At 42.8% G+C, this 24834-nt stretch overlaps 1 protein-coding gene across 1 annotated transcript in view; it reads left to right on the top strand.

The window, feature by feature from the left end:
- The first annotated feature begins 613 nt into the window (after positions 1-613).
- TBC1D9B (TBC1 domain family member 9B) overlaps positions 614-24834 on the top strand; it is a 38290-nt gene continuing 14069 nt past the window's right edge. The window contains exons 1-12 of the mRNA XM_027867081.1: positions 614-787; positions 4799-4909; positions 9033-9151; positions 12054-12282; positions 12491-12749; positions 13905-14112; positions 15063-15275; positions 19216-19359; positions 19917-20067; positions 20458-20672; positions 21167-21284; positions 22638-22923. Of these exons, the coding sequence (XP_027722882.1) occupies positions 670-787; positions 4799-4909; positions 9033-9151; positions 12054-12282; positions 12491-12749; positions 13905-14112; positions 15063-15275; positions 19216-19359; positions 19917-20067; positions 20458-20672; positions 21167-21284; positions 22638-22923 (2171 nt within the window). The 5' untranslated portion in view covers positions 614-669. The remainder of the gene's footprint in view (positions 788-4798; positions 4910-9032; positions 9152-12053; positions 12283-12490; positions 12750-13904; positions 14113-15062; positions 15276-19215; positions 19360-19916; positions 20068-20457; positions 20673-21166; positions 21285-22637; positions 22924-24834) is intronic.

The following is a 24834-nucleotide window of genomic DNA, read 5'->3' as shown; positions in this document are numbered from 1 at the left end:
ACTGTTCCCTGACCTGGTGGAGAAAGGTGAGGGAAGAGGGAGGACGGGGAGGGGGAGAATAGGAGACAGAGACGGGGGAAAGGGGAGATGCTGGGGAAAGGTAGAATGTGGAAAGGAGAGAGAAAAGGAAGGAGAAAGGAGAAGAGGGAAGAGGGGGTCAAGGGGAGAGAAGGGAGGGAGAGGGGAAGCGGAGAGAGGGATTAAAGGGGAGAGGGAAAAGGAGGGAGGGGAAGGAGAGAAGGAAAAAGAGAAGGGAAGGAGGGGAAAGAAGAAAGAGGGGGACAGGGAAGAGAGGGGGAAGAGAAGGAGAGATAAAGAGGAGGAAAGAGAGCCAAGGGGCAGGCGGGAGGGAAGAGCTGGGGAAAGGGGCAAGGCAGAGGCGGCGGGGCAGAGCCCGGGGAAGCCCAGCCCATCGGGCTGGGACGTCTCGGGCGGCCGCCAGAGGGCGCTGTGTGGGCGCTGCGCCGGGCTCCGAGGCCCTCCCCGCCTGGCTGCGCTCTGCGGCGCTGGCTCCCCGTCTCGCTCGCTCTCCTCCGCGCTCGCTCCCGCGCTCTTTCCTGTGCTCCCGCCCGCCTCGCTTCCGCTTTCTCGGGGAGCTGGGCCCGGCCCGAGCCCGAGCCCGAGCGCTCTTGCTGCTTCGGGGAGCCTGGGAGGCTCCGCGCTGGCAGGATGTGGCTGAGCCCAGAGGAGGTGCTGGTGGCGAATGCGCTGTGGGTGACAGAGCGCGCCAACCCCTTCTTCCTGCTGCAGCGGCGCCGCGGCCACGGCAAGGGCGGCGGCCTCACGGGTGAGGGCCGAGGCAGCTGGGCAGCGGAAGGGGAAGCCCCGGGCCCGGGACGCCCGGCCGAGGAGGGGTCAGAGGCGCCGCCGGGGCCGCCGGGGAGGGGGAGCGGCGAGCACCCGCGGCCTAAAGGGGCTCCGGGAGGGGGCGGGGCCCGAACAGCTGGCCAGCCGGCGGGGCAGCTGGAGGGGCAGAGGCTGGTGCCGGGTCCCCGGACCCTTCGGGAAAGGGGGCTGCCCCCGCCGGAGCCTCGGTCCCCCCGGCCCAGCGGGATCGAGAGCTGCGAGACTGCATGGAGAGCGTGCCGTGCACCTTGCTGGTTATACTGATGGGGAAACTGAGCTCCAGAGAGGGGACGGCACTTGTCCCCGATCGCAAGCGGGTCGTGGCAGCAGACAGCCCCGATCCCAGGCCTCCAGACTCCCCACCCGAGCTCTGTCTTTGATAGCATCGAGTCTGTAGTAAGGCCCAGGATTTCCTCTCCCCTCCTGGTCCTGGACCATTATGATACAGCTAGAGCCCCCCCAGTCAGCAGGCCCATTTTGTTTCCAGTTTTGTGCCTATAACCCCAAAAGAAGAGGCTGGGTGCCCCCTGGGCTTACAGAGGAGTGGAGGTTACTGGGCTGTGTGATTGCCCCACGTACATTCCCAGTGGAAATTTTTTTGTAGTTTTCTGTCTCTTCCTCTCAGTCAGCTGTGGCTTCTCTCAGATGTCAAGGGTATACTCCAGTAACGTCTGCCCCCTTGTGAACATCTGAGCCTGGTAATGAAAATCGGGGGAGGAACTTGAACTTTCTTTGTGAAAATTCGGTGCTAATCCCTGGAAATATTGAAGTGTTAACTCCAAAATCTGGGCAAATTTCAAACCAGCTGATTACCTTCTACTCCCTGAAATTCTCTCTGCCGATTTGATTGACTTTAGCTCGTGCTGAACTTTTGGTACAGAATCATTTGGTTGAGATGTTAGACCTTGAATTTCCAGCTCCAGGCTAAGGGAATTGAGTTTTGTTAAACCGATTTCCTGTGCTTTGGGGTATATTGGAGGTGGAGGGAGAGTGGGAGAGTACCCCACTCTTCTGTATTCATCCTCATCCAAGGTAATGGCCTTGGACCTCACAAAGGTCTTTGCTTATATCTCTCTTATACAGTTTTTATTAGTTATTTGTCCTTCTCATACAACTATGTGTTATCTAAATTTTCCTTATACACAAGTGCCTAAGAAATGATTTGTTAAAGAATTAAATAATGAAGTGAATGCTGATAGGTATTTCAAAAGTGCTTTGGTATCCTTTAGAAATTAAGGTAATATACAGCTAGGTCCCAGTTTCTACGAATAATAAATCCCATGAAATGGTCACATTCAAATTTTCATTGTATATTTCCACTGGGCTGCAACCAGGGACCATATTTTACATATAATTATAACTTTGAACATTCAAATTCCAGTGATACGACGACTTCACAGGATTCATTATTCAACCTGGCAGTATAAGTAGTACATACTTCCATGCCAGTATTACAGGAAAAGGGAAGACTAGTCAATTATAGATATAAGAAATGAAAACTAGAGAGAAGAAATTATGACTATAAAGTAGTTATATAGTGAGAAACACAGTACATTTAACACTCCTACTTTTCCAGAGGTCAGACATCTAGAATTCTCAAACATAGGGAATATAACCCCAAAAGAAATAAGCGAAGACCTTCAGATCAGCTTCATGTATTTTGTGCCTCAGATGAACCATCTGGGCCTCCCTCCTCCAATATCTCTATCCTGGATACACTCCATGCCATCTGTCATTGTCGTATTCTTGCATGACCTTTATTGAAAGCCCAATCCAAATGGTACCTCCTCCCAGAAGTCTTCCTTCTTTGGTCATAATGACCTTTTAACACCTCATGGCATTTTGTTTTCCAACTCTTTAATGACTTTAGATCACATTACATATTACAGTTATCTGTGCCTTTTTCCCCTATAATAGATTGTGAGCTCCATGAAGGCAGTGGTCATGTTTTATCCCATATCCAGCAAAGTGCTGTCAATGCAATAGGCTCTTTAAAATGATTATTTGGTGGGGGAATATTAGCTAGTGGGAGCACAAAGACTATGGTGAAATGGAACAGTGAGAACAGATAGCTGATAGCCAGGAAGAGACAGAAAAAAACAGCTCAACACAGTCCAAAACCATTTGGCATAGGAAAGAGCTCCATACACTTCAGTAGTCCTTGGGGAAATGATTTCATTACAGTTAGGGCATAGTCATTGTCATTCATAATGATAACCCTTAGTCATTGAAAAGAGGCTAATTTTTATGCAAAATTATACATAAAGCATAAAATTATCATGTACTTTTAAAGATTGTGCTCAATATGCTCTGTTTAAGAAAGCAAGGATATATTTACTGTGTTTCAGAACATTTCTATCCATAATGCTTGAAATAAAGCAAGTTTGGACAATTAAAGGGATAAGATTTGGTAATTTAGAAAATGAATTTATGTAGAAATCTTAGGTTTCCTTAGGTCATAGGTAGGTGGTAGAATAATAAATTGTCACTACATTAACTTGTATTAGAAGCATGGTCAGGGAAAAACTGGCTACTTCTACCATGATAAAGTCACCAAATTTTAAATAGATAAGTAAAGAAATACATAACAAAAAGGAAATTGGCTTTTTGACAGGAAACCATGCTTCCTTTTTCTCAGCAGAGAAATAGACTATAACTGGGAAATGGGGCGTTTATTATCAGATATCACCAATATGTTGGCTTGTTTTGTTTGACCTATACTTCTTCGTTACAAGGGAAAGGTCTATAGTGATGGGAGGAGTAAAGAGGGTGTAGAGAACACAGAATAATTGGGAAGTGATTTTGATGTCAGAAAGGGAGAAAAAGCATCAATAGAAATATTTGGTTGGTTTGGGCATTTTTTTTTTAATTAGGCAGTTGGGGTTAAGTGGCTTGCCCAGGGTCACACAGCTAGTAAGTGTCAAGTATTTGGTCTGAGGCTGGATTTGAACTCAGGTCCTCCTGACTTCAGAGCCAGTGCTCTATTCACTGCGCCACCTCGCTGCCCCCTTTTTTTTATTTTTAAGAAAGATATAAGTTCTCGTAAAAGTTTTAAGGAACAGAAGTCATTTAGAAAGGTCTAGAAGGTGCCTTGTGTCTCTAAATAAATGAGAGTTGTGCAGAATGAGAGACAGTGGGTATCAGACATTTGAGCTGTCCTCAAGTCAAGCATTTATTAAGCATTTACAGTGTGCTAGGCACGGTGCTAAACAATGAACATATAAAGAAAGAGCAAAAACACAGTTCCTGCCCTCAGGTACTTCATATTCTGTTTAGGGAGAGAGACAACATGCAAGTAACTACATGCATACCAGATATTAATAGTATAAATGGAAGGGAATCTCAGAGGGAAGGAACTAGTAGCAGAAGTAAGCAGAAATGGCCTCCTGCAGAGAGTGGGATTTGAGCTGAGCATTGAGGGAAGTCAGGAGACAGAGGTGAGGAGCAAGGGCATCGAAAGCCTGGAAGACAGCTGGAGAAGAGGTTGAGTTGGGAGATGGGGTGTTGTAGGGGTGGAAGAGCAAGGAGGCCAGTGTAGCAGCATCATAGAGGGTGTGAAGGAGAGTAAAAGGTAAAAAGACTGAAAAGGTTGGAAGGGTCCAGGAGCACCTTATCATTTTCTACAAAAGGAAGATTTTCCTGGCTCCAGGGGCTCAGTTACACTGAAATGAATCCTGAAAGAAGCTAAAGAATGGCCCTCCTTTGAGACTTTTAAAAAGAAAATGACAGCCATTTGTCCTGGTTACTTGGGCCAAGGACAGGTAGTAATTAATGTATATTTGTACAGCAATTTATAGTTCACAGAGTGCTTTAGTAACACATTATCTCATTTGATCCTTCCTGTTCTTTCAGCCCATGAAATCAAGCCATCTGTAGCCACATTGGATGTGGCTGGAGCAGGGACATAGACCAATTGAGTCCCAGTCACATTTCTCTCCACCTTATTTCCCAGGTCTTCTCGTGGGAACACTGGATGTTGTCTTGGATTCCAGTGCCAGAGTCGCCCCTTATCGAATCCTTCACCAGACTCAGGACTCTCAGATCTATTGGGCCGTTGCCTGTGGTAGGTTCTTGTACTTCACTTCCTGCCGTCAAAACTTGCATCAGGCATAGCTCAGAGAGGGACCTGAATGTTTACATGCCAGATCTCTCGAGTCCAAGGGCCCAAAAAATGGAGGGAGAGTGACATGCTTTATCAGGGAAAGTGAACCCGGGGCTACTCTCAACAAGAATTTCAGACATTCTGAGCTTCTCCTAGCAAAAATGTATCCTAGAACATGTGACTGTCTTCCTATCTCAGCAAATGTAGGCACCAAGAGCCATGAGGTTCAATAACGCCCTTGAGTCTGTGATGAAGAAGTGGGCTTTGGTTAGAGTTCTCTTCTAACCACTTCCTTTCTTCACTGCTGTTCCTTACATTTAACTTTTACCCTCCCATAGGGAGTAACCCCAAGCCTTTCATGGGAAATGAAGTAGAGAAACTATGATTTAGGTGTAGCATGTCTGGGCTTACCTCTAATAGAGTCATGTATAACTGTGAAGTATCATGGTTTGTTTCTCCAAAGGGACTAATATATTAGCTGAGTAACAGCCTAATAAGCTTCAAAGCTCAAGGCTGGGTTAACCAAGGTATGAAATCAGGGCTCTGGCCCTTTTTCCGGGAAAGGTCCAAAAAAGAGACTAGGGCAGGACCTCCCCCAAGGTCCAGAAAGGGGGTCTTGGGACAGTGTTCCTTAGAGCTTAGGTGAAAACTGAAGAGTGGCCATAGGAACTAAGCATCCTAGAAGCAGGGCCAACCAAGCTCATCTACAGTCAGGCATTTGGATCAGAAACCTCCACAATATCCAAGAAGTCTGTCTATCAGTTGGGTGTTTGTAACTCAAGAAGTTTTTTTTTTACCTGTAGAAACAGATGTAATGTGGTGGTATGGTTTCCAATTCAGTCCACAAAAGCCTCTTTACCCAGAGTGTCCACTGTGTTAATTGTCCTCTGGAACCCACAATGTGTAGGAGTTCCTTTGGGAAAAGACTCAGTTCTGACTTGCCAATCTTTGCCAATCACGGTGAAAGAACCAACCTCCCAACAAACACACACACACACACACACACACACACACACACTCACACTTTCTCTCTCTCTCTTTCTCTCTCTCTCACTCTCACTCTCTCACTCACCTCCCACACTGGCCCAGGTCTCTCTGGTACTTGCTTGGTCTGGCAGAGGATCAGGGATAGGGCAGAATTCCTGAGGCAAGGCAAGAGGGGAGGTGTTAAAATAAGACTTGATCTGTTAGCACTTAAAATGTTCTTTAGAACGGAGGTGAAAACTGGGAAGTGGAAATAGAAACTAAGTATTCTGGAAGTAGTGTCAGCCAAACTCATCTACATTAAGGCAGATCAAAGTTGGATCAAAACCCTCTGATCCAAAGGAGAGGTCAGATGGTAGGGGCTGGGCCCAACCAGGCCCGACCTGGTATTGAGCTGGCAATTCCAGGTGAAATATCTAGAAATCAAAAATTCAGGTAGCAATTCTAGGAGAGTGTGACTCAGATATGATCTAGATCCTCTTTCTGCTGAAGACCACTTAATCGTTAATGGTTTTTCTTACACTCAAAATAGATATGTGTCCTCCTCAATTTGGATGCTCCCTCAACTATGCAGATCACAATCTATATATGCCTGCCCATCCTGTTCAACTCTTGTTCCTGTTCTACCGTATGTTCTCCACCCAGTGTTCTGGAGGCCTTGCATATTGTCTCCTGAATGATCTCAGGACATCATCTACCTGTCATTCCTTGTGCTAGCCCATCTCCTCTTCCTATCATACATATATCTGTTGACATCTTTTACTCTATTCTAACCAGTTCCAATGTGATTTCTAGTCATTTCATCCTCTATTGTCCTAAGTTGTCGCTGCTACTTTGATCTCACTTTCTTCTCTTCAAAATCTTGATCTTAAAGTTGACCACTTAAACCATGAACCATCCACTGTCCTTGAATCTCTTGTACACTTTTATCACTCTCATTCATACCAACTAGTTGTCAACCAACTTCCCTGCTGCTAAAGGCTGCTGGAAAACAGCACCTTATAAATTCATGATATCCACTATAGATTCATGTTATCCAGTCTCAACTGAGCTCTCACAGCTACAAGGCAAACCTTCTATTCTTCCCTGATTGACTTTTATTGTCCTTGTGGCACTTGCTCCAAATTTTTTCCTCTCTTTTCAAGTCCCCCATGATATTTCCTTTCCCCGCCTTCTATAGATGACTTCACTTTATGGAGAAAATTTAGGCCATTCCTTCATAACCTCCCTCATCTCCATTACCCTATACATCAAAAGCCCTCTACATCTTTATCCTCTCCTCCTTTTCTCCCATTCTCAATTTTCCAGGTTAACCGTTCTACTTGTGCCCTTGATCTCATCACCTTCCATCTCTTTTGGGAGCTCCCCTCATTAATTGTTCTCCTTCTCTCTTCTTCAGTCTCTCCCTGGATCCTTCCCTGTTGTCTGCAGATATTCTAAGGCAAGAATGGGAAACATGGTGCCTCAAGGCCACCCCTGGCCCTCTTAAGTCCTCAAGTGAAACCCTTTGACTGAATCCGAACTTCATAAATAAAATAAAAGGATTTGTTCTGTAAAACTTGGACTCAGTCAAAAGGCTGCACCTGAGGACCTAGAAGGTCACATGTGGCTGGAGGCCGCAGGTTCCCCACCCCTGTCCTAAGGTGTCCTACATTGTTTCAAAAGGTTGGGGGGAGCTTTCATTTGATCCTGCTGTCCCCTCAGATCGTCTTCTCTTTCTTCCTTTTCACTGCCAAGCTATTAGAAAGAGTTATCTTCTCTCCCTGCCTCTGTTTCTTCACCACCCACTAACCTTCACCCCATAATCAGGTTTTAAAGCCTACCACTTGACTGACATTGTTCTTTCCAAGGTTTACCTAACTTTTTACACTTTTTCTGAATTCTCACAGTCCTCAGTGTCCATAACTTTTGACACTGTTGACCATCCTTTCCTTCTAAATACTTTCCTCCTTGACTTCTATGAGTCTACTCTCTCCTTATTCCCCTCCTACCTATCTGACCTCCTTTTTCAGTTATCTTTAGCAATTCATTGTTCAGCAGCCATCCCCTAAATGTGTGCTTCCCAGGGCTGTGTCCTGGACCACCTTCTTATCTTTCTTGGTGATTCCTCTAGGCTCAATTATCATCTCTATTCAGAAGACTCTAAATTTGCATTTTATCTTTCACAGTATCTCTCAAATTCATCCCCTTCTCTCTACACACATGGCCATACCCTTGGTTCAAGCTGTCATCACCTCTAGTCTATTTCAGTAATCTCCTCATTGGTCTCCCCTTTTCCATTTTCTCCCTTCTCCAATCCATCCTACATATAGCTGCCAAAATAATTTTCTTGATGCTCAAGTCTGACTCTGTCGTTCCCCTGCTCAAAAACCCTTAGTGGCTCCCTGCTGAGTCCAGTTAAAATAAAAACTCTAGCCTGACATTGAAGGCCCTTCACAAACTGGCTCCAGTCCACCTTCTCAATTTTGTATATTAAAACATCAACTGTTATTTTGGTCATATTGTATCTTCCAGCAGAACACAAAATCCTCAATGACGGGAACAATTTTGTTTTTGTCCCCAGGGTCTAGCATGGTATCTTGTACACGGTGGGTGCTTAATAAGTGTTCTTCTATTTGAATAGAATTTAATACATACTATAGTCCAGCCATTTCCCAATCATTAGACATATGAATTTTTGTTTTTGTTTTTGCTATTATGATTAATACTATGGATATTTTTGTACAGAAGCCTTTTTTTCCCTTGTCAATGGCATCTTTAGGATATAGCCTCCATAGTGGAATCACTAGATTAGAGAACGTGGTAGCTCTTATTGTATAATGCTATTTTGTTTTCCAAAAAGATTATATCATTTCACAGCTCCACTAGCAGAGTAAGACTGTTCTTATTTTTCCACAGCCCTGTAAGCATTACATTTTATCTTTTATCTGTCCTTAGTTTAATGGATATTTCCTAAGGCTTCTTATCACTTGTATGTACAGAGATTTCTGCCTTAACCTTTACGATGGGAAATGGTTCCTAATTTTCTTCCTTAAATGAGCTGGAGAGATTGGTGTGTTGATGTGGTTTTTTTTTTTTTCTACCTTCCCCAACCACCTAGGTTCTTCCCGTAAGGAGATCACAAAACATTGGGAGTGGCTGGAAAATAACTTGCTACAGACATTGTCCATCTTTGAGAATGAAGAAGACATCACTACCTTTGTCAAGGGCAAGATACACGTAAGGAGCACTTGCTTAGCATCATCATGTGCTTGGGGACCTTATCTGGTCTCACCTCTTACCTACTCTGCCACATCTGTGACAGCAGTTCATATAACTTAACCCCAGTCCTGGGGAGCTTACTCTCTCTCTCTCAAGATAGCCATTTAATTGTTGGACAGCTCGGTTGTTAGAAAGTTCTTCCTTTTAGTCAGTTGAATTCTGCCTTTGTGTGACTTCCTTTTTAGTTCTACTGTGTTTCTTTGCTGAACTTTCTGATCTCCCTTTATTTTCAACCTCTCAGGATACTGGTTGTGGAATGTGGGTACCTTTGACTGCTTTTCCTGAGCAAAGGATGAACTTTTGGTTATTAGGGAAACCTAGTAAAATTTTACCATCCCTCTCATTTCCAGTTTCCCATTGAATTATCGCATGTTTTATTCATTTCAGCCAATATTTAGGTAGAAAAAAATGACTGAAATCTGCATAGTCTACCTAATTATAACAAATGAGTATTCATTTAAACACAATTTTTTTTTTGGAGGCAACTGGGGTTAAGTGACTTGCCCAAGGTCACACAGCTAGTACATGTCAAGTGTTTGGTCTGAGGCCGGATTTGAAGTCAGGTCCTCCTGACTTCAGGGCCGGTGCTGTATCCACTGTGCCACCTAGCTGCCTCTAAACACAATATTTTTTTAAACTATTATACATTGAGTAAGTTCAAACAACAGGTGCATCAGGGACAGATAGATGGGGAAGCTCTGGAACCGAAGAGGCTCAGTGCAGCAGCTGTACGATGTAGATGGAACAGGGTAGCACTTGTAACTCAGGGCTGGGAGAGAGCCCTCAGATGTCTATTCATCCAGACTCTTCTTCCTCTGTTCCCCAACCTTTGAAGCTTATGGTGTGTAAAAGTGTTCTCTATCAAGTTGCTCAAGTTTCTTCATCACCTCCCCTGGTATGGTAGCAGGCTCCCGGTTTTCATATTTTAGAACCAACTTCTGAAAGTAACAGGTAGCACTTTTGCTTGACAGGATTTTTATTTTTGATGGTCCAACTTTGTTGGATCAATGTAAAATGAAACCACTAGCCCATAATTCTTAATGAGGCACAGTATTTTTCTTAGCTTCTTTCTCTTAGAGAAGTCAGGTTACATCCAACTATCTTCCTTGTGACTGATTGCCTGGAGAAGCCCCCAAGGCAGCAGTGCATTCCTTGATCAGTTCACCCACATAATCAGTAAACATAAGCTCTTCCTGTCTACAGAAAACTCTACAGGGTACTACAGGGAGATTCAGAGTTTAAATATAAGATAGCTCCTGTTGTCATGGAACTTAAGCTTGGTGGAAGATATGACATATGTAGATAATTATAATACATAATAGAGCATTAGCATATTAGAGAGGTACCAAAATGCTTTGTGACAGCCAAGGGGAAATTTTCATTGCTGACCACTCAGAGAAGGTTTCCTGGTAGAATGTGGCATTTGATTTAGGCTTTAATGAATAGCCAAGGTGGGGCAGCTGGGTGGCACAGTGGGTAGAGCACTGACCCTGGAGTCAGGAGGACCTGAGTTCAAATCCAGCCTCAAACACTTGACACTTACTAGCTATATGACCCTGGGCAAATCACTTAACCCCATTGCCTAGAGGAAAAAAAAAAAGAGAACAGCCAGGAATTCAATAGGTGACAAAAAGAAGAGAAGGACATTTCAGGCATAGGAAATAGCATGAGCAAAGGCTCTAAGGTGGGTAAATACAGAGCTTGTTGAAGGGTTGTAGAATAGTTTAATTTGGCTAGAAAATGGAGTACACAGCGGGGAATAGAAGAGATTAGGAATTGCCACACTGTAGAGGGCCTTGAATTTAATGCAGAGGAATTTGAGCTTTATGTGGGAAATGCTAGAGACACAGAAAATTTTTGAGCAGTGACACGGCCAGACTGTGTGTGAGGAAGGGTAGAATGTAGAAGAGTGAGTGGAGGCAAGAAGACCAACTTGGAGAATATTGTGATAATCTAGGGAAGTCCTCATGGAGCTCAGCACCAGATCAGTGACAGTGGGAGCAGAGAAGAAAAGAGAGAAACTGACTAGAGATGAAATCAATAGAATTTGTTAACTAAGTGGATCACGACTAGAGGGAAGAGTCCAAGATAACACTGCAAAGTTTTGAAAACATGATAGCTAGGGTGAGCAGCGTTGCTATAGTCAGAAATAGTGAAGTCACGAGGGAAAGCCAACTCAGAAGAAAAGATTGCCAGCTTGTTTTTAAACATGTCAGTTTTGAGCTGCTAGTGGGACATCTGGATGGACAGGCCCTATAGACAGCCTACGTGTGGGTCTGGCGCTCAGAATGGAGGTCAGGGCTGGTGATAAAGATTTTGGAATCATCTACATAATTAATAGCCATGGAAATTGATAAGATCGCTAAGGGAGGGACTGTAGAAAGAAAAGAGGGTCGAAGACAGTGCTTTGTGGAACTCACCTTAAGGGATGGAAGATCAGGAGATGGAGAAGATCTTTCTAATAGGTTATCTGTTCTGCCCTTCCTTCTTAAAAATGGAAGCTAGGGAACAGTGGAGGAGACAGCAGGGTGATCCTAGTATCATTAGTAGCAATAAAAAGGATGTGTGTTCTGAGCTTCCAAGCAACCTGGGAGGCGATTAGCTCTTGATTGACTTTAGCTTGAATTATTAGTGTTATTTTGCTTTTGCTAACATCCTCTATCTAATTCTTTCATTTGGTCAATAAGCATCCTTCCTGCAGGCAGATCATTGCACTTAACCTTTCTTAATCATAAATTCTAAATTAAATTTCCTTTTTTAATGCCATTATTGTTTTAGGAACCTAAATGGTTCCTTTTGCCCTTTTCCTTATTCATTTTACATAGGAGTCCCCATCTCCATTCTCTGTTCTCCACTCCAGGGCATCATTGCTGAAGAAAACAAGAACCTGCAACCTCAGGGAGATGAAGATCCAGGAAAATTCAAAGAGGCAGAACTGAAGATGCGAAAACAATTTGGAATGCCCGAAGTGGAGAAGCTGGTCAATTACTATTCCTGCAGCTACTGGAAAGGACGAGTACCCAGGCAGGGATGGTTGTACCTGACTGTCAACCACCTTTGTTTCTACTCCTTCCTTTTGGGCAAAGAAGGTAAGCTGTTGTGATCTAGCCCAAAGAAGCCATGCACCAGAAAGTAGGGATTTTGAGTTCTTCCCCTCCCAGGGCTTCAGTTCACATTCAGTGACTCCATATTGTGAGCCATTCTTAAATCACACTGTCACTTATTCCTTCTGTTGATTTTTTGACTTTGTCTCTCAAAGCTATTTGAATTGGTGTTTCTTTGTTTGGTGGTTCTCAGTAACCTTGGTGGTCCAGTGGGTGGATGTAACTGAGTTGGAGAAGAATGCCACCCTGCTATTCCCTGAGTGCATCAAAGTTAACACCAGGGACAAGGAGCTGTACTTCTCCATGTTCCTCAACATCAATGAGACCTTCAAGCTTATGGAGCAATTGGCCAATATTGCCATGCGGCAACTGCTGGACAATGAAGGCTTCCTGGAGGACAAGTCCCTCCCCAAGCCTGTTAGGCCTCTCAAAAACATCTCAGCCTTAAAAAGGTATGTCTCTTTTCACTTTATAGAAACAGAGAAATAATGCAAGGCAACTTGAGTCGGAGGTCCAACGTGATCATTGTCCTAACCCGGTTTATAGTTGTGCGTGAGACTCTTCCTATATAGGTCTAGATGAATGAATGAAAAAACATGTATTGATTACCTGCTATGTGCCATGTATTTTGCTAGGCACTAGGGATACAAATACAAAAGTGAGACGGTCTCTGCCTTCAGGGACCTTATATTGTAATGAGGAATACTACACGTATTAGGGAATGGTGGTCAGGGAAGGGAACTTTGGTCTGGGGAATTACAGGGATAACTACAGAGCCATAAAGCAGTCTGTTGTCATGTTCTTTCTAGAAGCAGTAGTAGAATTGATTTAATTACCATTCCAGAGCAAGAAGTGGAAAGGTGTGGGTGTCAGGCAAAATGAGACAAGATCTACAGGGGTTGACTGGATGGAATGTAAGGCATGATTTGAGGCCAGCAAGCTATAGTGGGTTAGGTGAGTTTGCATTTACTAATTAACCAGTCAGGACCACTCATCCCTGGAGCAGAGCTCTACAGAAGCTCAGATATTGCCACGCTCTCTAGTCCTCTTCCCACGCTGAGCTACAAATCTGAGGGAACAGGGGCTTCTGTTGCAGTTTGGAATGTGATGATGTATATAGATATAAACCATGGACCTGTGGGTCACAACTCATTGAAGATCTCTGGTTTTAGACTCCATGACTATAATAGGGCTTGTCAAAGTTTGAGCCTTCCAAATTCCCAGAAAGAACTAACCTTTGGGATGCAGGACTATCCATCCATATTGATCTGCCAGGATAAATGTCTAAAATTCAAACACTGTAAAGAAGGCAAGAGACACGTACTAATTATCTTAATTAGATCTAGGGGTTCCCCTTCCTTTTATCCTTCACTCCCAAGAAAAATGGGTCACCTAAAAAAATAATTTTTTGAAGTTACTTTTTAACCTCAAATAAGAGATTAAAGCTCCAGTCTTCTCACTTATATATATGAATTGTGTTTGTCCTGATCAGGCAGATGGCAATTCATCTTGCCCCCAGCTGCAGATTGATACAGTGTAGCTCTTACATTCTAACATCGTTGCTAACACTTGGCCTATGTACTTTGGTTTCTCTCTTCTGCATTCAGAGATCTGGATGCCAGAGCCAAAAATGAATGCTACCGGGCAACTTTCCGGTTGCCAAAGGATGAACGGCTAGATGGACACACTGACTGTACCTTATGGACCCCATTCAATAAGATGCATATCCCTGGCCAGATGTTCATCTCCAACAATTATATTTGCTTTGCCAGTAAAGAAGAAGAGGCTTGTTATCTCATAATACCACTGAGAGAGGTGAAGAATTGTTTCAGCGTCTGAGTATTAGTATTGAAGGTCAACAGTCACATTATTATGGTGGCAGCCAAGATGGTCAGCATCTGTTTAGGAATTGGGAGACTTGAGTTCTCTTTCTGACTAACCACTTTGGCCATTACTTAACTTCTCTTTATGCTTCTTTCTTTCTTTCTTTCTTTCTTTTTTTTTTGGCTAGGCAATGGGGTTAAGTGACTTGCCCAGGGTCACACAGCTAGTAGTAAGTGTTATGTGTCTGAGGCCAGATTTGAACTCGGGTCCTCCTGAATCCAGGGCCTGTGCTCTATCCACTGCGCCACCTAGCTGCCCCCCTTTATACTTCTAGATGGCATTTGGAGGCTCATGTAAGGCAGTGGAAGAATAAAAGTGCTTGATTAAGCACTCTCTATGTGCCAGGCAATATGCTAAGTGCTAGAAATACAAAAGAAAAGAGAAAAAAAGTTCCTACCCTCAAGGGAGACAACATGTGCATAGAGATATCCAAAATAAATGCTGAATATATAGAAGATTAGCTTAAAGGGAAAGGAATTAGCAGCTGAGGGAATAGAGCAAGCCCTCCTGTAGAAGGTAGCACTTAAGCTCAGTCTTAAAGGAAGCCAGGGGTTCTAAGAGACAGAAATAAGGATGAAGATCATTCCAGGCATGGGGAACCGCCACATGGCATGAGGACCCATCTAGTTTACTGTTTTAGGGTGTGGAAACATTGCCGTGGCCACACATTGGTGGTCTCTGAGGCATAGTCTTCAACATAGATGCCTCAGGGGAAATTCCATGCAAGCAGATAGCTTCCAAATTCAATTCGTTTTGAGAAGAGGAGAGACTCTGGAACTCCTCATCATGTACATATGTCTTTAATAGTCAGTTCTTGAGTGTGTTTGGTTTCTATTGTAGTTCAAGGGAGACTCATAGAACAAATGCCTCTTCTTTCACAGGTGACAGTGGTTGAAAAAGCTGACAGCTCCAGCGTGTTACCGAGCCCATTGTCTATTAGCACCAAAAGTAAAATGACCTTCTTGTTTGCCAATCTAAAGGACCGAGATTTTTTGGTCCAGAGAATCTCAGATTTCCTTCAGAAAACATCAGCTAAGAAGCCACATGCTGGCAGCGGAGAGAAGTCTGGAGTCACAGACCCAGTACAAGGGGAGGTGAGATGGAAGGAAAACTTGATATGTATCAAAAGACATTTTTCATAGTTACTGAATAAAGTTCTTATTTTCACTGTTCTTAATTTAAGAAGCAGGTAAGTTGAACTTTTCACTTTTTTCTGTCCTTAAAAATCATACCTTAATTAAGTTGCTTTTTAAACTGTATGTGGCCCTCATTTTTTTCCCTGAAGATTGCTGGCCCTTAGTAAAAAGAGAGTTCTCCACTCCTCACCTGTTGGTCACATTCAAAGTCATCTGAAGGCCCTCCGTCAAGAGGCCTCATTCCAACTTTATCTTCCATAATCTTCATCATATACTTTCTGCTCTCAGTCCAGGATACTCTCCTGACTCTACTATTTCTCTTTTGTTCGAGATATTTTCTACACACAAAATTCTTTTCCTTTCTGCTAATCAGTTGAATTGCGGTGATGTAACTAGGAATTTTCAGTCTCCTCCTCCTGATAGGGATAACCAGCTGTTGTATGTGTTGATATATGCATAGTGACAAGATTTCCATGTTAAGTACTTCTTGGTCAGATCCCTCAACTGTGGCTCTAATGCAAGACCAGGTATCAACCTGTTATGACTGCTTTATGAGGTTTTGTCTCTTACCTCATAACATTACATTTTTGAAACATTATCTAAACAGAAAACATGACAAGTCATTTTAAACAAAGATTTAAAGTACCTTTACCTAAATATTTATTTAAAAAGGCCATCCCAGGGAGTAGAAGTAGCCTGAGCAAAGGGAAGAAGGCAGGAGTCAGCCTGCTTGGTGTGTTCAGGGAAGAGTGAGGGGACCAGCCTAAACCTAGTAGGAGATTCTTTTAAGGGCTAACAGAAGTTTTTTTAGACTTGATCCAACAGGAAGCCTTTGTAAGCTGTTGAGTTGAATCATAGAATCTCAGAGTTGGAAGGCTTATCATCCTCTTATTCAACATGTACTTGAATAGAAATCTTCTCTATCAAATCTCTGACATTAGTCATTCAGCCTCTACTTGAAAACTTCATCTAGGGATGAAGTCACACATTCCAAGGCAGCCCATTCTACTTCTGTTCAGCTCTAATCATGCATGTAGTCTACAAGGCTCTGATAGGAGGCAGCAAGAACAGAACCCTGAGAATGCCCCAAGGTGGGGACTTCGGAAGCCCTGGGGAGTAGGAGCAGAAACCAGCTGGACAGCATAGGCCCAGAGACACTGAAGTCCTTAATACTACTCTGAGATGTCAGAGAGGGTCTTGAATGTGAAACTCTGAACTTCAAAGAGGTGGTGAAGGTCATCAGAAAGACCCAGGGGACTCAGGGCAACACTAAGCAGGGCTGACCACTCCACCAAAAAGTACAAGAAAGGGGCAGAACCTAGTCCTAGAATAAAGCCCCAATTCAGGAACTTAAAGCTGGAGAGATGAGTAAATCCAATAAAAATTATTGCAATCTGTATATAACATCTGCAGGTATTGAGTCAAAGAAAAAAATGGATTTTCCACGAGAACTATATGAAGATCTAGAAGAAATGAAGCAAGAGATTTTTAAAAATGACATTAAAAACTCTGAAGAAAGACTTGGAAGGACAATAAGGAGTTTAGAAGAGAAAGTAGAAAACCTTGCCCAAGAAATCATGAAATTCCTGAAAACTAAAAAAGGTTAAACAAATCAATGACTCCATGCAATAGCAAGAAATATTAGAACAAAATCAAAATAATAAAAAAAAATCTGTAAGATAGCTAATATCCAAAACAACAGACCTGTATACAGGTTAAGGAGAGATATTCAATAATCATTGGACTTCCTGAAAGCCATGATCAAAATAAAAAAATCCTGGACACTATATTTCAAGAAATCATAAATGAAAACTCAAACATTAGAACCCTGATGGCAACATGAAGATAGAATCCATCAGTCACCTCCTAAAAGGAACCCCAGTAGGAAAAGTCCCATTAATATCATAGCCAAAATCCCAGGTTCCTACATCAAATATTTCAAGCATCCAGAAATAAGCAGTTAAGGTACCAAAGAACCACAATCTGGATCACACAAGACCTGGAAGCTTCTACAATAAACAAGAGGAGACTTGGAATACAGTATTACAAAGGGCAGTTTACAACCAAGAATAATATACCCTGCAAAGCTAAACATAATCGGGGAGGGGGGGGAAATGAATCTTTAATGGAATAAGAAGGCTTTATTTATGATGAAAAAACCAGAGCTGAGTCAGAACTTTGAAATACAAACACAAGTCCAGAGAAAACTAAAAAGGTAAATGTATTTGAGCAGTTGGACAGAGTTGTATGATAATGTAATGCTAGTATTCTAATAAAGGGAACAGAAACAAGGATCCTTTCAGAACCTTGATGTCTTCATAAGGTACTAGGGAGTTAAATAAGAAAAAAGGTGGGGGGGTGGGGGGGAGGTTCCTGTTCTGAGGGTTTGAAGACGGGGAAGAGAAAGGAAGGTAGAAGGAAGAATACACTAGTGTAGAAAGGAGAAAGAAGGAACTTGTTATTTTTTATAGTTGTGGTGCTTAAGAAGAATATGCAGATATGGAGGAGGGAATAGGAGAGTAGGCATCACATAATTCTCACTTTTATCTGAAACAGGCAAAGGAGGATTGAACACACATTACAGACACACAGAGTTTGGTGTAGAAACACATCAAACTAAAAGGGAAACGAGGGGACAAGAAGGAGGTGTTAAGAGGTAGAATGATATCAAAAAGCAGATAGCTGAAAGCAAAACAAACTTTGTGATCTTGAAAGGGAGATTACAAAGGGGGAAAAGAGAAAAGAAACTAGAATCTATGGGAGCATATTAGATTGCCTGTTAAACAATAGGCATTTGGAGAATGACTGAACAAATTGATAGTATATGAATGGAATGGAACACTATTGCACCATACGAGATGATAAAAGAGACAATTTGAGAATATCGTGGTTATTATGAATTGATGCAGAGTGAAGAGAAATAGAAGGATTTATATAAAAATTATAACATTGTCAAGAAAAGCAACTTTGAAAGAATTAAGAACTCTGACCAAAACAGTGACCAACCTATGTCTTCAGAGGACGTGGTGAAATGTTATCCATCTCCTAACAGGTGATGGACACATGAGATGACTCAGAAAGAGATTTATAGTTTTGAAATATGGCCCCTATAAACATGACTACCCTAACTTATTACAAGATTTTTTTTTCCTTTATATTTTCCAATTGGAGTGGGGTGGAGTTGGTGAACAGAATGTTAACAATAGTGATATCCCCAAGAAGAGGGCTATTAAAATATTATTAAAGTTGGTTTCAGAGAAACCTGGGAAGACTTGTATGAACTGATGCAGAGTGAAGTGAGAAGAACCAGGAGAACAAGTTATGCAATAATAGTGTTGTAGAGATAGACAACCCGTGAAAATTTAAGAACTCTGACTGAAAGATGAAACAGGCTACTCACCTTCTGATAGAGAAGTGATAGGCTACAAATTGAGACAATTTGTAAGGGTTGAGGATTTGAGGAGGATCAAAGCAGGAATTTGTTTTACTTGTCTATACGTTTTGTAAGAGATTTTGTTTTCCTTGCTTTCTCAAATGGGGGGGAAAGGAGAGGAAAAATGAGGATCTAAAAATAAAATAAAATTTCATTTTTAAAAATATTAAAGTGCAAAGAAAAGGACATTCATAAGAGTAATATGTAGAATTTATTATTTTTTTTTAAAAAACAAACAGTATGAAGTAGATTAGTAGTTGCATAGAGAACCTTCTTTTTTGGTTCTGTGTATACAGAAATACCCTTTTTTTAATGTTTGCTTTCAGAATAAAAAATAAGATTTAAAAAGTGAAGAGTACGCTGTCAGTGTCTGGCCCTTGGAGAATGAAGTCTTTGACTAGCCAGTACAATTAGGCTAACAAATAAATTGAAAAACCTTTTTAACCTGCTGTTTCTTTTCCTCAGGAGGGCAGTGATCTGCCTGTCAGCCCATCCTCTACCCTCAACAGTCAGCTGACCTCCTTCTTAGAGGAGGCTCCAACTGCTTCTCATGGACTTCTCAAACTTTTTCAAAAAAACTCATCCACAGAGTTTCTTGGACCCAAGGGGGTAAGACTTTTTCTATTGTGATTAAGAGATCCAGAATTTGAATGAATGTTGGGTTCTCAGGAAGGGGAAAGTTAATAGTATCTCTGGGCACCAGCACATGTATGGGCTCCTTCCCCCCTGTGCCATTAGCATTTCTCTACCAAAACCTACAGGGCCCTGATGGACCTACCCCAAACCAAAGACTGAAAATTAGGCAGAATTGGCATGTCCTCTGGTTGAAGATGTGAAGAAAGTCCGTGGGAGACAAATGGAAACCAGCTTATTTCAGTTGACATAATACAGCATTTGACTTAAATAATTCAGAAAGAGACAGCCTTAGGACTGTTATACTTCTCATTAATTCACCATAAGTTATGAGGAGTTGCAGTCAATGTCTCCTTTCAACTTGCTAAGCGCTTGTATTTTTTGACTATAAGAATTTTGCAATTTGAGAGAGATGGTCAGTGTCTCATGGGTGATTTATTTAGCAATGAAAGAGGTTTTCTGTGTATATTGATTTGGCTTGGCATGTTTACACGAGGCCTCTGGAGTCCACAACCAACACCCTTTCTTCTAAGGCAAAGGAGAAGATGAAAGAAGAATCTTGGAATATTCACTTCTTTGAGTATGGACGTGGCATGTGCATGTATCGTACAGCAAAGACCCGGGAGCTAGTTTTAAAGGGTATTCCCGAGAGCCTCCGTGGAGAACTCTGGCTCCTCTTCTCAGGTGAGTTGCCATTTCACCAGTGTCACACAACTGGAGGTCCCTTCTTCTCAGGGAGTCCTTAAAGGCAGAACATCTGCTTTCTGCTACAAAGAATTCCACTGGAGTGGGGAATGCATTGGGGTGGGGGAAAGAAGGTAGCCTCATATACCAGTTTCATGTAGCGGGCTTGTATACCCCACTGCTCTTTATTGCTTGAGTCTTAGTAGCTCTTGGAATTCTGGAACCTAATAAAGCAGACGCTACAGACTGAAATGGAACTTTGTATTTGCTTGGAATTGATCCCCCAATCTCTTATTTTCTGTAAGCTCTCCAGCCTGGAATTTTATTGAACTCCTAGGCATAAAGCTCTTCTGAGAATGTCAGACAGTGCTGTATGTATTCCCACTGCAGGAGCCTGGAATGAGATGGTGACCCACCCTGGATACTACGCTGAGCTGGTGGAGAAATCCATGGGCAAGCAGAGTCTTGCCGCTGAGGAAATTGAGAGAGATCTGCACCGTTCCATGCCTGAACATCCAGCCTTCCAGAATGCAATGGGCATCGCTGCCCTTCGGCGAGTGCTAACTGCATATGCTTTTCGAAACCCAACGATTGGATACTGCCAGGTTAGACACACCAGTTTGACAGCCCTTTTGCAGGGATGGCTAGAGCTCGAAAGTCCCCTGTGGCCTCTAAAACTCCAAGGCATCTCTGTAGTTAGTGCCAAAGCCCTTAAAAGCAGGCAGCCCCCTGACAAGATTTAGACGGGATTGGGTGTGTCCCAGGACAGAGAAGGAATAGAAAAACAAATTCTAGTGGTTGCTCTTGTCCCTCATATTAAAGTATTGTCTTTCACCGTTTTTTGGTTTGGACTGCATGAGGGCTTCCTTCTCAAAGTAAATCATCTTTAGTCACAGTGAGTAGAGGTTTCTCATTCACTTCCACAAACTTGAAGTCCCCATTGTATTCCATCCTGAGCCAGGTCTTGGGGCAGAGTGGCCTTACTTTCCCTGCTGAGGATGGACTAAGACATACAAAGGCTTGAAATAGGAGCTCCCAGTTTCCAATGCTGTTTGTTCTCTGTGCCTCCTTGTGTCTGTCCTGGCGGGATGGTTCATAGGCCATGAACATCGTGACGTCGGTGCTGCTTCTGTACGGCAATGAGGAAGAGGCTTTCTGGCTGCTGGTGGCTCTCTGTGAGCGGATGCTGCCTGACTACTACAACACCAGGGTGGTAGGTGAGTCGGCTCAAAGCTGTCCCTGGGACTCTGGAAGTCAAGCTATCTTGTTATTGAGCAGTAAGAAAAGCACTAATATTTTAAAAGGAAAACACGTTATCAGGACAAAAGAGATTTACTTTGAGAGATAACATGTTATGAAGAGGAAGAGCCAAAGGAGTTAAAAGATCTGAATTCTAGTCCTGCTTCTGAAACTTTTTGGCAGACTGTTTACCAACAAATTATTCACCTCTTTGAGCCTTAGGATCTTTATCCGTCAAATGGGGATAGTAATCTCTGCCTTGCTTTTCTCACGGGCTTATTTTAAGGGTCAGATAATATCCTAGAAGAAAAAGAATGTTGAAAACCACAGAAACCTCATACAAATGTCTGGGGTGCTTATTACAGTAATCTCTCCATCCATATTGTAGTACTTTAAAGAGCTATGATTTCACTGACATGGGAGTGCCCTTTATAGATCACACTCCTCCAGGACTTAGCCTTTAGGAGTTTCTGTGGTGGAAAAATTCATCACCCTGTGGCCAGTCTCTCTGAACTTAATTCAGCTGGTCCTTGGATGACAGACAGTTTGTCGTCAAACCCATCCTCAAAGCCTTTCCCTGCCCAAGCTTAGGTCCAATAGCCTAGCCCTTGAAAACCCATGATTTCCACTATTTTACAATGAGGCATCAAAGGAAGACACTAATGATAGAATCCTCTTCCTATCTAACGAAATGCCAGATATATACATAGTACCCTTAGTTAGCAGCTGTTGATGAAACTGGTTAGATACAAACTCCATTTTCTACAAATAGGAACTGTTCAGGTCTAAGTTTCCGCCAGCCTAAAAACAGAATTCTTATATTGGACATTCTGAAAATGTGAAATACACATATTTTCTCATTTGGTCCTCACAAGAACCCTAGAAGGTGGGTGTTCTTATTATTTCTATTTTACATGTGAAGAAACTGAGGCAAACAGAAGTGAAGTGACTTGCTCAAGGTCACACAGCTAGTAGTGTCTGAGGCCAGATTTGAACTTCCCGACTCCTGGCCCAGTGCACTATCCACTGCACTACCCAGGTGCCACTAAGAACGGAATTGTATTCTTTTTTCTTTCAGAGTTTTAGGAGAAAATGAGTGTTTATACCAAAGAAAGAAAAGAATATTAGCAAGGAAGGAAATCATTTTTTGGTTACTATGAATCAGAGATTGTAGTAAAGGGGCCCCAAACTAGTGGGCTTTTGTTACATTATAAATTATAAATGATGTTGGCTAAAAATCTGTCCCAGGATAAGAATATCCTTAACCCATGTTCACAGAGAAGATGAAGGATACTCTGGCTCACCATAAGCTTCCTTTTCTTCTCCTTCAGGTGCACTTGTGGACCAAGGCATCTTTGAAGAGCTCACAAGGGAATTCTTGCCTCAGCTCTCAGAGAAGATGCAGGACCTAGGGGTTATTTCCACCATCTCCCTCTCCTGGTTTCTTACTCTCTTCCTCAGTGTTATGCCTTTTGAAAGCGCTGTGGTCATTGTTGACTGTTTCTTCTACGAGGGGATCAAGCTCATTTTGCAGGTTTCCTTGGCCATCCTGGATGCCAACATGGAGCAGCTATTGAATTGCAATGACGAAGGTGAAGCCATGACAGTTCTGGGCAGGTGATTCATGGTTCCCCTATCTTTTGACTAGCCTGCCAATCTTATGAAGCAGGCTACCCTCATAGATGTGTAGAGAGTACACGTGTTCAGACATGGCCAATGGGTTGATATGTTTTGTTCACTGATCTTTCTAAATGCTATGATAACTGCTTGATGGTAAGACAAAATTAAGGGGGCTGGACTAGATGATCTCTAACAGTTCTTTCATCTGTAACATTTTATGGTTCTTTAAGTTGTTTTCTGATGCTTCTTAGGTCCCACACTTGCCCAAGTGGGCTGCTGTTATGAGAGCAAACCACTGGGCAAGAATAAGTTCTTTTAGGAAAACATAGAAGCCTTGCCTTGCCCAGCCTCAGTCATTCATTCAGCAAACATTGATTAAGTATCTGCTATGCAGAACACAAACTAGGCAGTAAGAAGGATGCAGGGTTTAGGCAAAGCACAGTTCCTGCTTTTGTGGAGCTGACAGTCCAGTGTAGGGGTAAAGACCCAAATGTAAATAACAAATACGTAGCCTTACATAATAAGGGAAGTGTAGATAAAATGCTATGTGAGGTCAAAATGGGAAGGTCATTACTGATGGAGGAACCAAGAAGGTTTCTTGGACAAGGTAGAGTTTAAGTTTAAAGGATGGATAGGGACTTAATAGTTGCAGAGGGAGATGGAGGATATTACAAGCATGAAGAATAGCAAGAGCAAAGGTACAAAAATAGGAAAAGGCAAGGTCTGTTGGGGAGAGGGGGTCAGAGAGTGATCTAGTTGGGAAGGCACATATCATGTATGGGAGAAATAATAAGACATGAGAGTAGAAAAGTAGGGTGGTATCAGATTGTGGAGAACCTTGACCACCTGGTGTATTAGGTGGTAGCAGTAGGAAATAGAAAGGAGGAGAAGGAGGGAGCACCAGCCACACTTCTTTACCACCTTTCTCCACCTAGGTACTTTCCAGCTTGACTCTCAACCTTCTAAGTGAAGCAGCACCAGGGTGAGGAGGGATTTATGGAGTAAAGATGAGCGAAGAGTCGAGTATGACAATGAGGTTGTTGCCCTGAGTGAATGGAAGGATGGTAGTGGTCTTGACAGTAATAGAATAGTTTGAAAAAGAGATGAGTTTAGAGAAAAGATAACAAGTCATGTTTTAGACATGATGAGTTAGAGATGCCTATGAGACATCCAGTTGAAGTATCTAATAGGGTTCAGGGGAGAGATTAGGGTTGGATATATAGATCTATATATAGATATATAGAAATGGTATTAAATCCATGAGAACTGGTGAGGTAACCAAGAGTTTATAGAGAGAGAGGTCCCAAGGTAGATCGTTGGGCTACAGCCACAGCTAGGGGATAGGATGTGAATGAAAATAATCAGACATGTCTGTCAGTCAATAAGCAATTAATATGTGCCATTCACTGCAGTATGCAACGGGGATACAAAGAAAGGCAAAAATACAATCCCTCCCCTCAGGAATCTCATGTTCTAAGGGGAGAGGCAACATGCACAAAAATCGTATGTGTGAGATACGTACAGTGGAAGTGGAGGGTGAGCTCAAAAGGAAATCGCTAGCAGTTGGAGGGGGAGGCCTGGGACTGTTAAAGGCCTCTTGCAGAAGGTGAGACTTGAGTTAAGGCTCGAAAGAGGCCAGGTGATGGAGGTGAGGAGGGAGAGCATTCCAAGCATGAGGCACGGCCAGGGAGAAGACATCGAGTCAGGAGGATGGAGTGTTGTGGGTGAGGAACGGCAGGAAGGCCCATGCAGCTGAATCATAAGGGAGGAAAATGTATGAAGGCTGGCAAGGTAGAAAGAAGCAAGGTTATGAGGAGCTTTAAAAGCCACAGGAGGGTTTTATATTCGACCCTGGAATTTATGGAGGGGGCAGAGGTGACCTGGTTAGATCTGTGCTTTTGGAAGATC

This window comes from Vombatus ursinus, unplaced genomic scaffold, assembly GCF_900497805.2.
Source record: "Vombatus ursinus unplaced genomic scaffold, bare-nosed wombat genome assembly UNPS02014785.1, whole genome shotgun sequence".
NCBI classification, from domain to species: Eukaryota; Metazoa; Chordata; class Mammalia; order Diprotodontia; family Vombatidae; genus Vombatus; species Vombatus ursinus.
The sequence above is the reverse complement of the archived record's forward strand: the minus strand, read 5'-3'. Positions and strand labels throughout refer to the sequence as shown.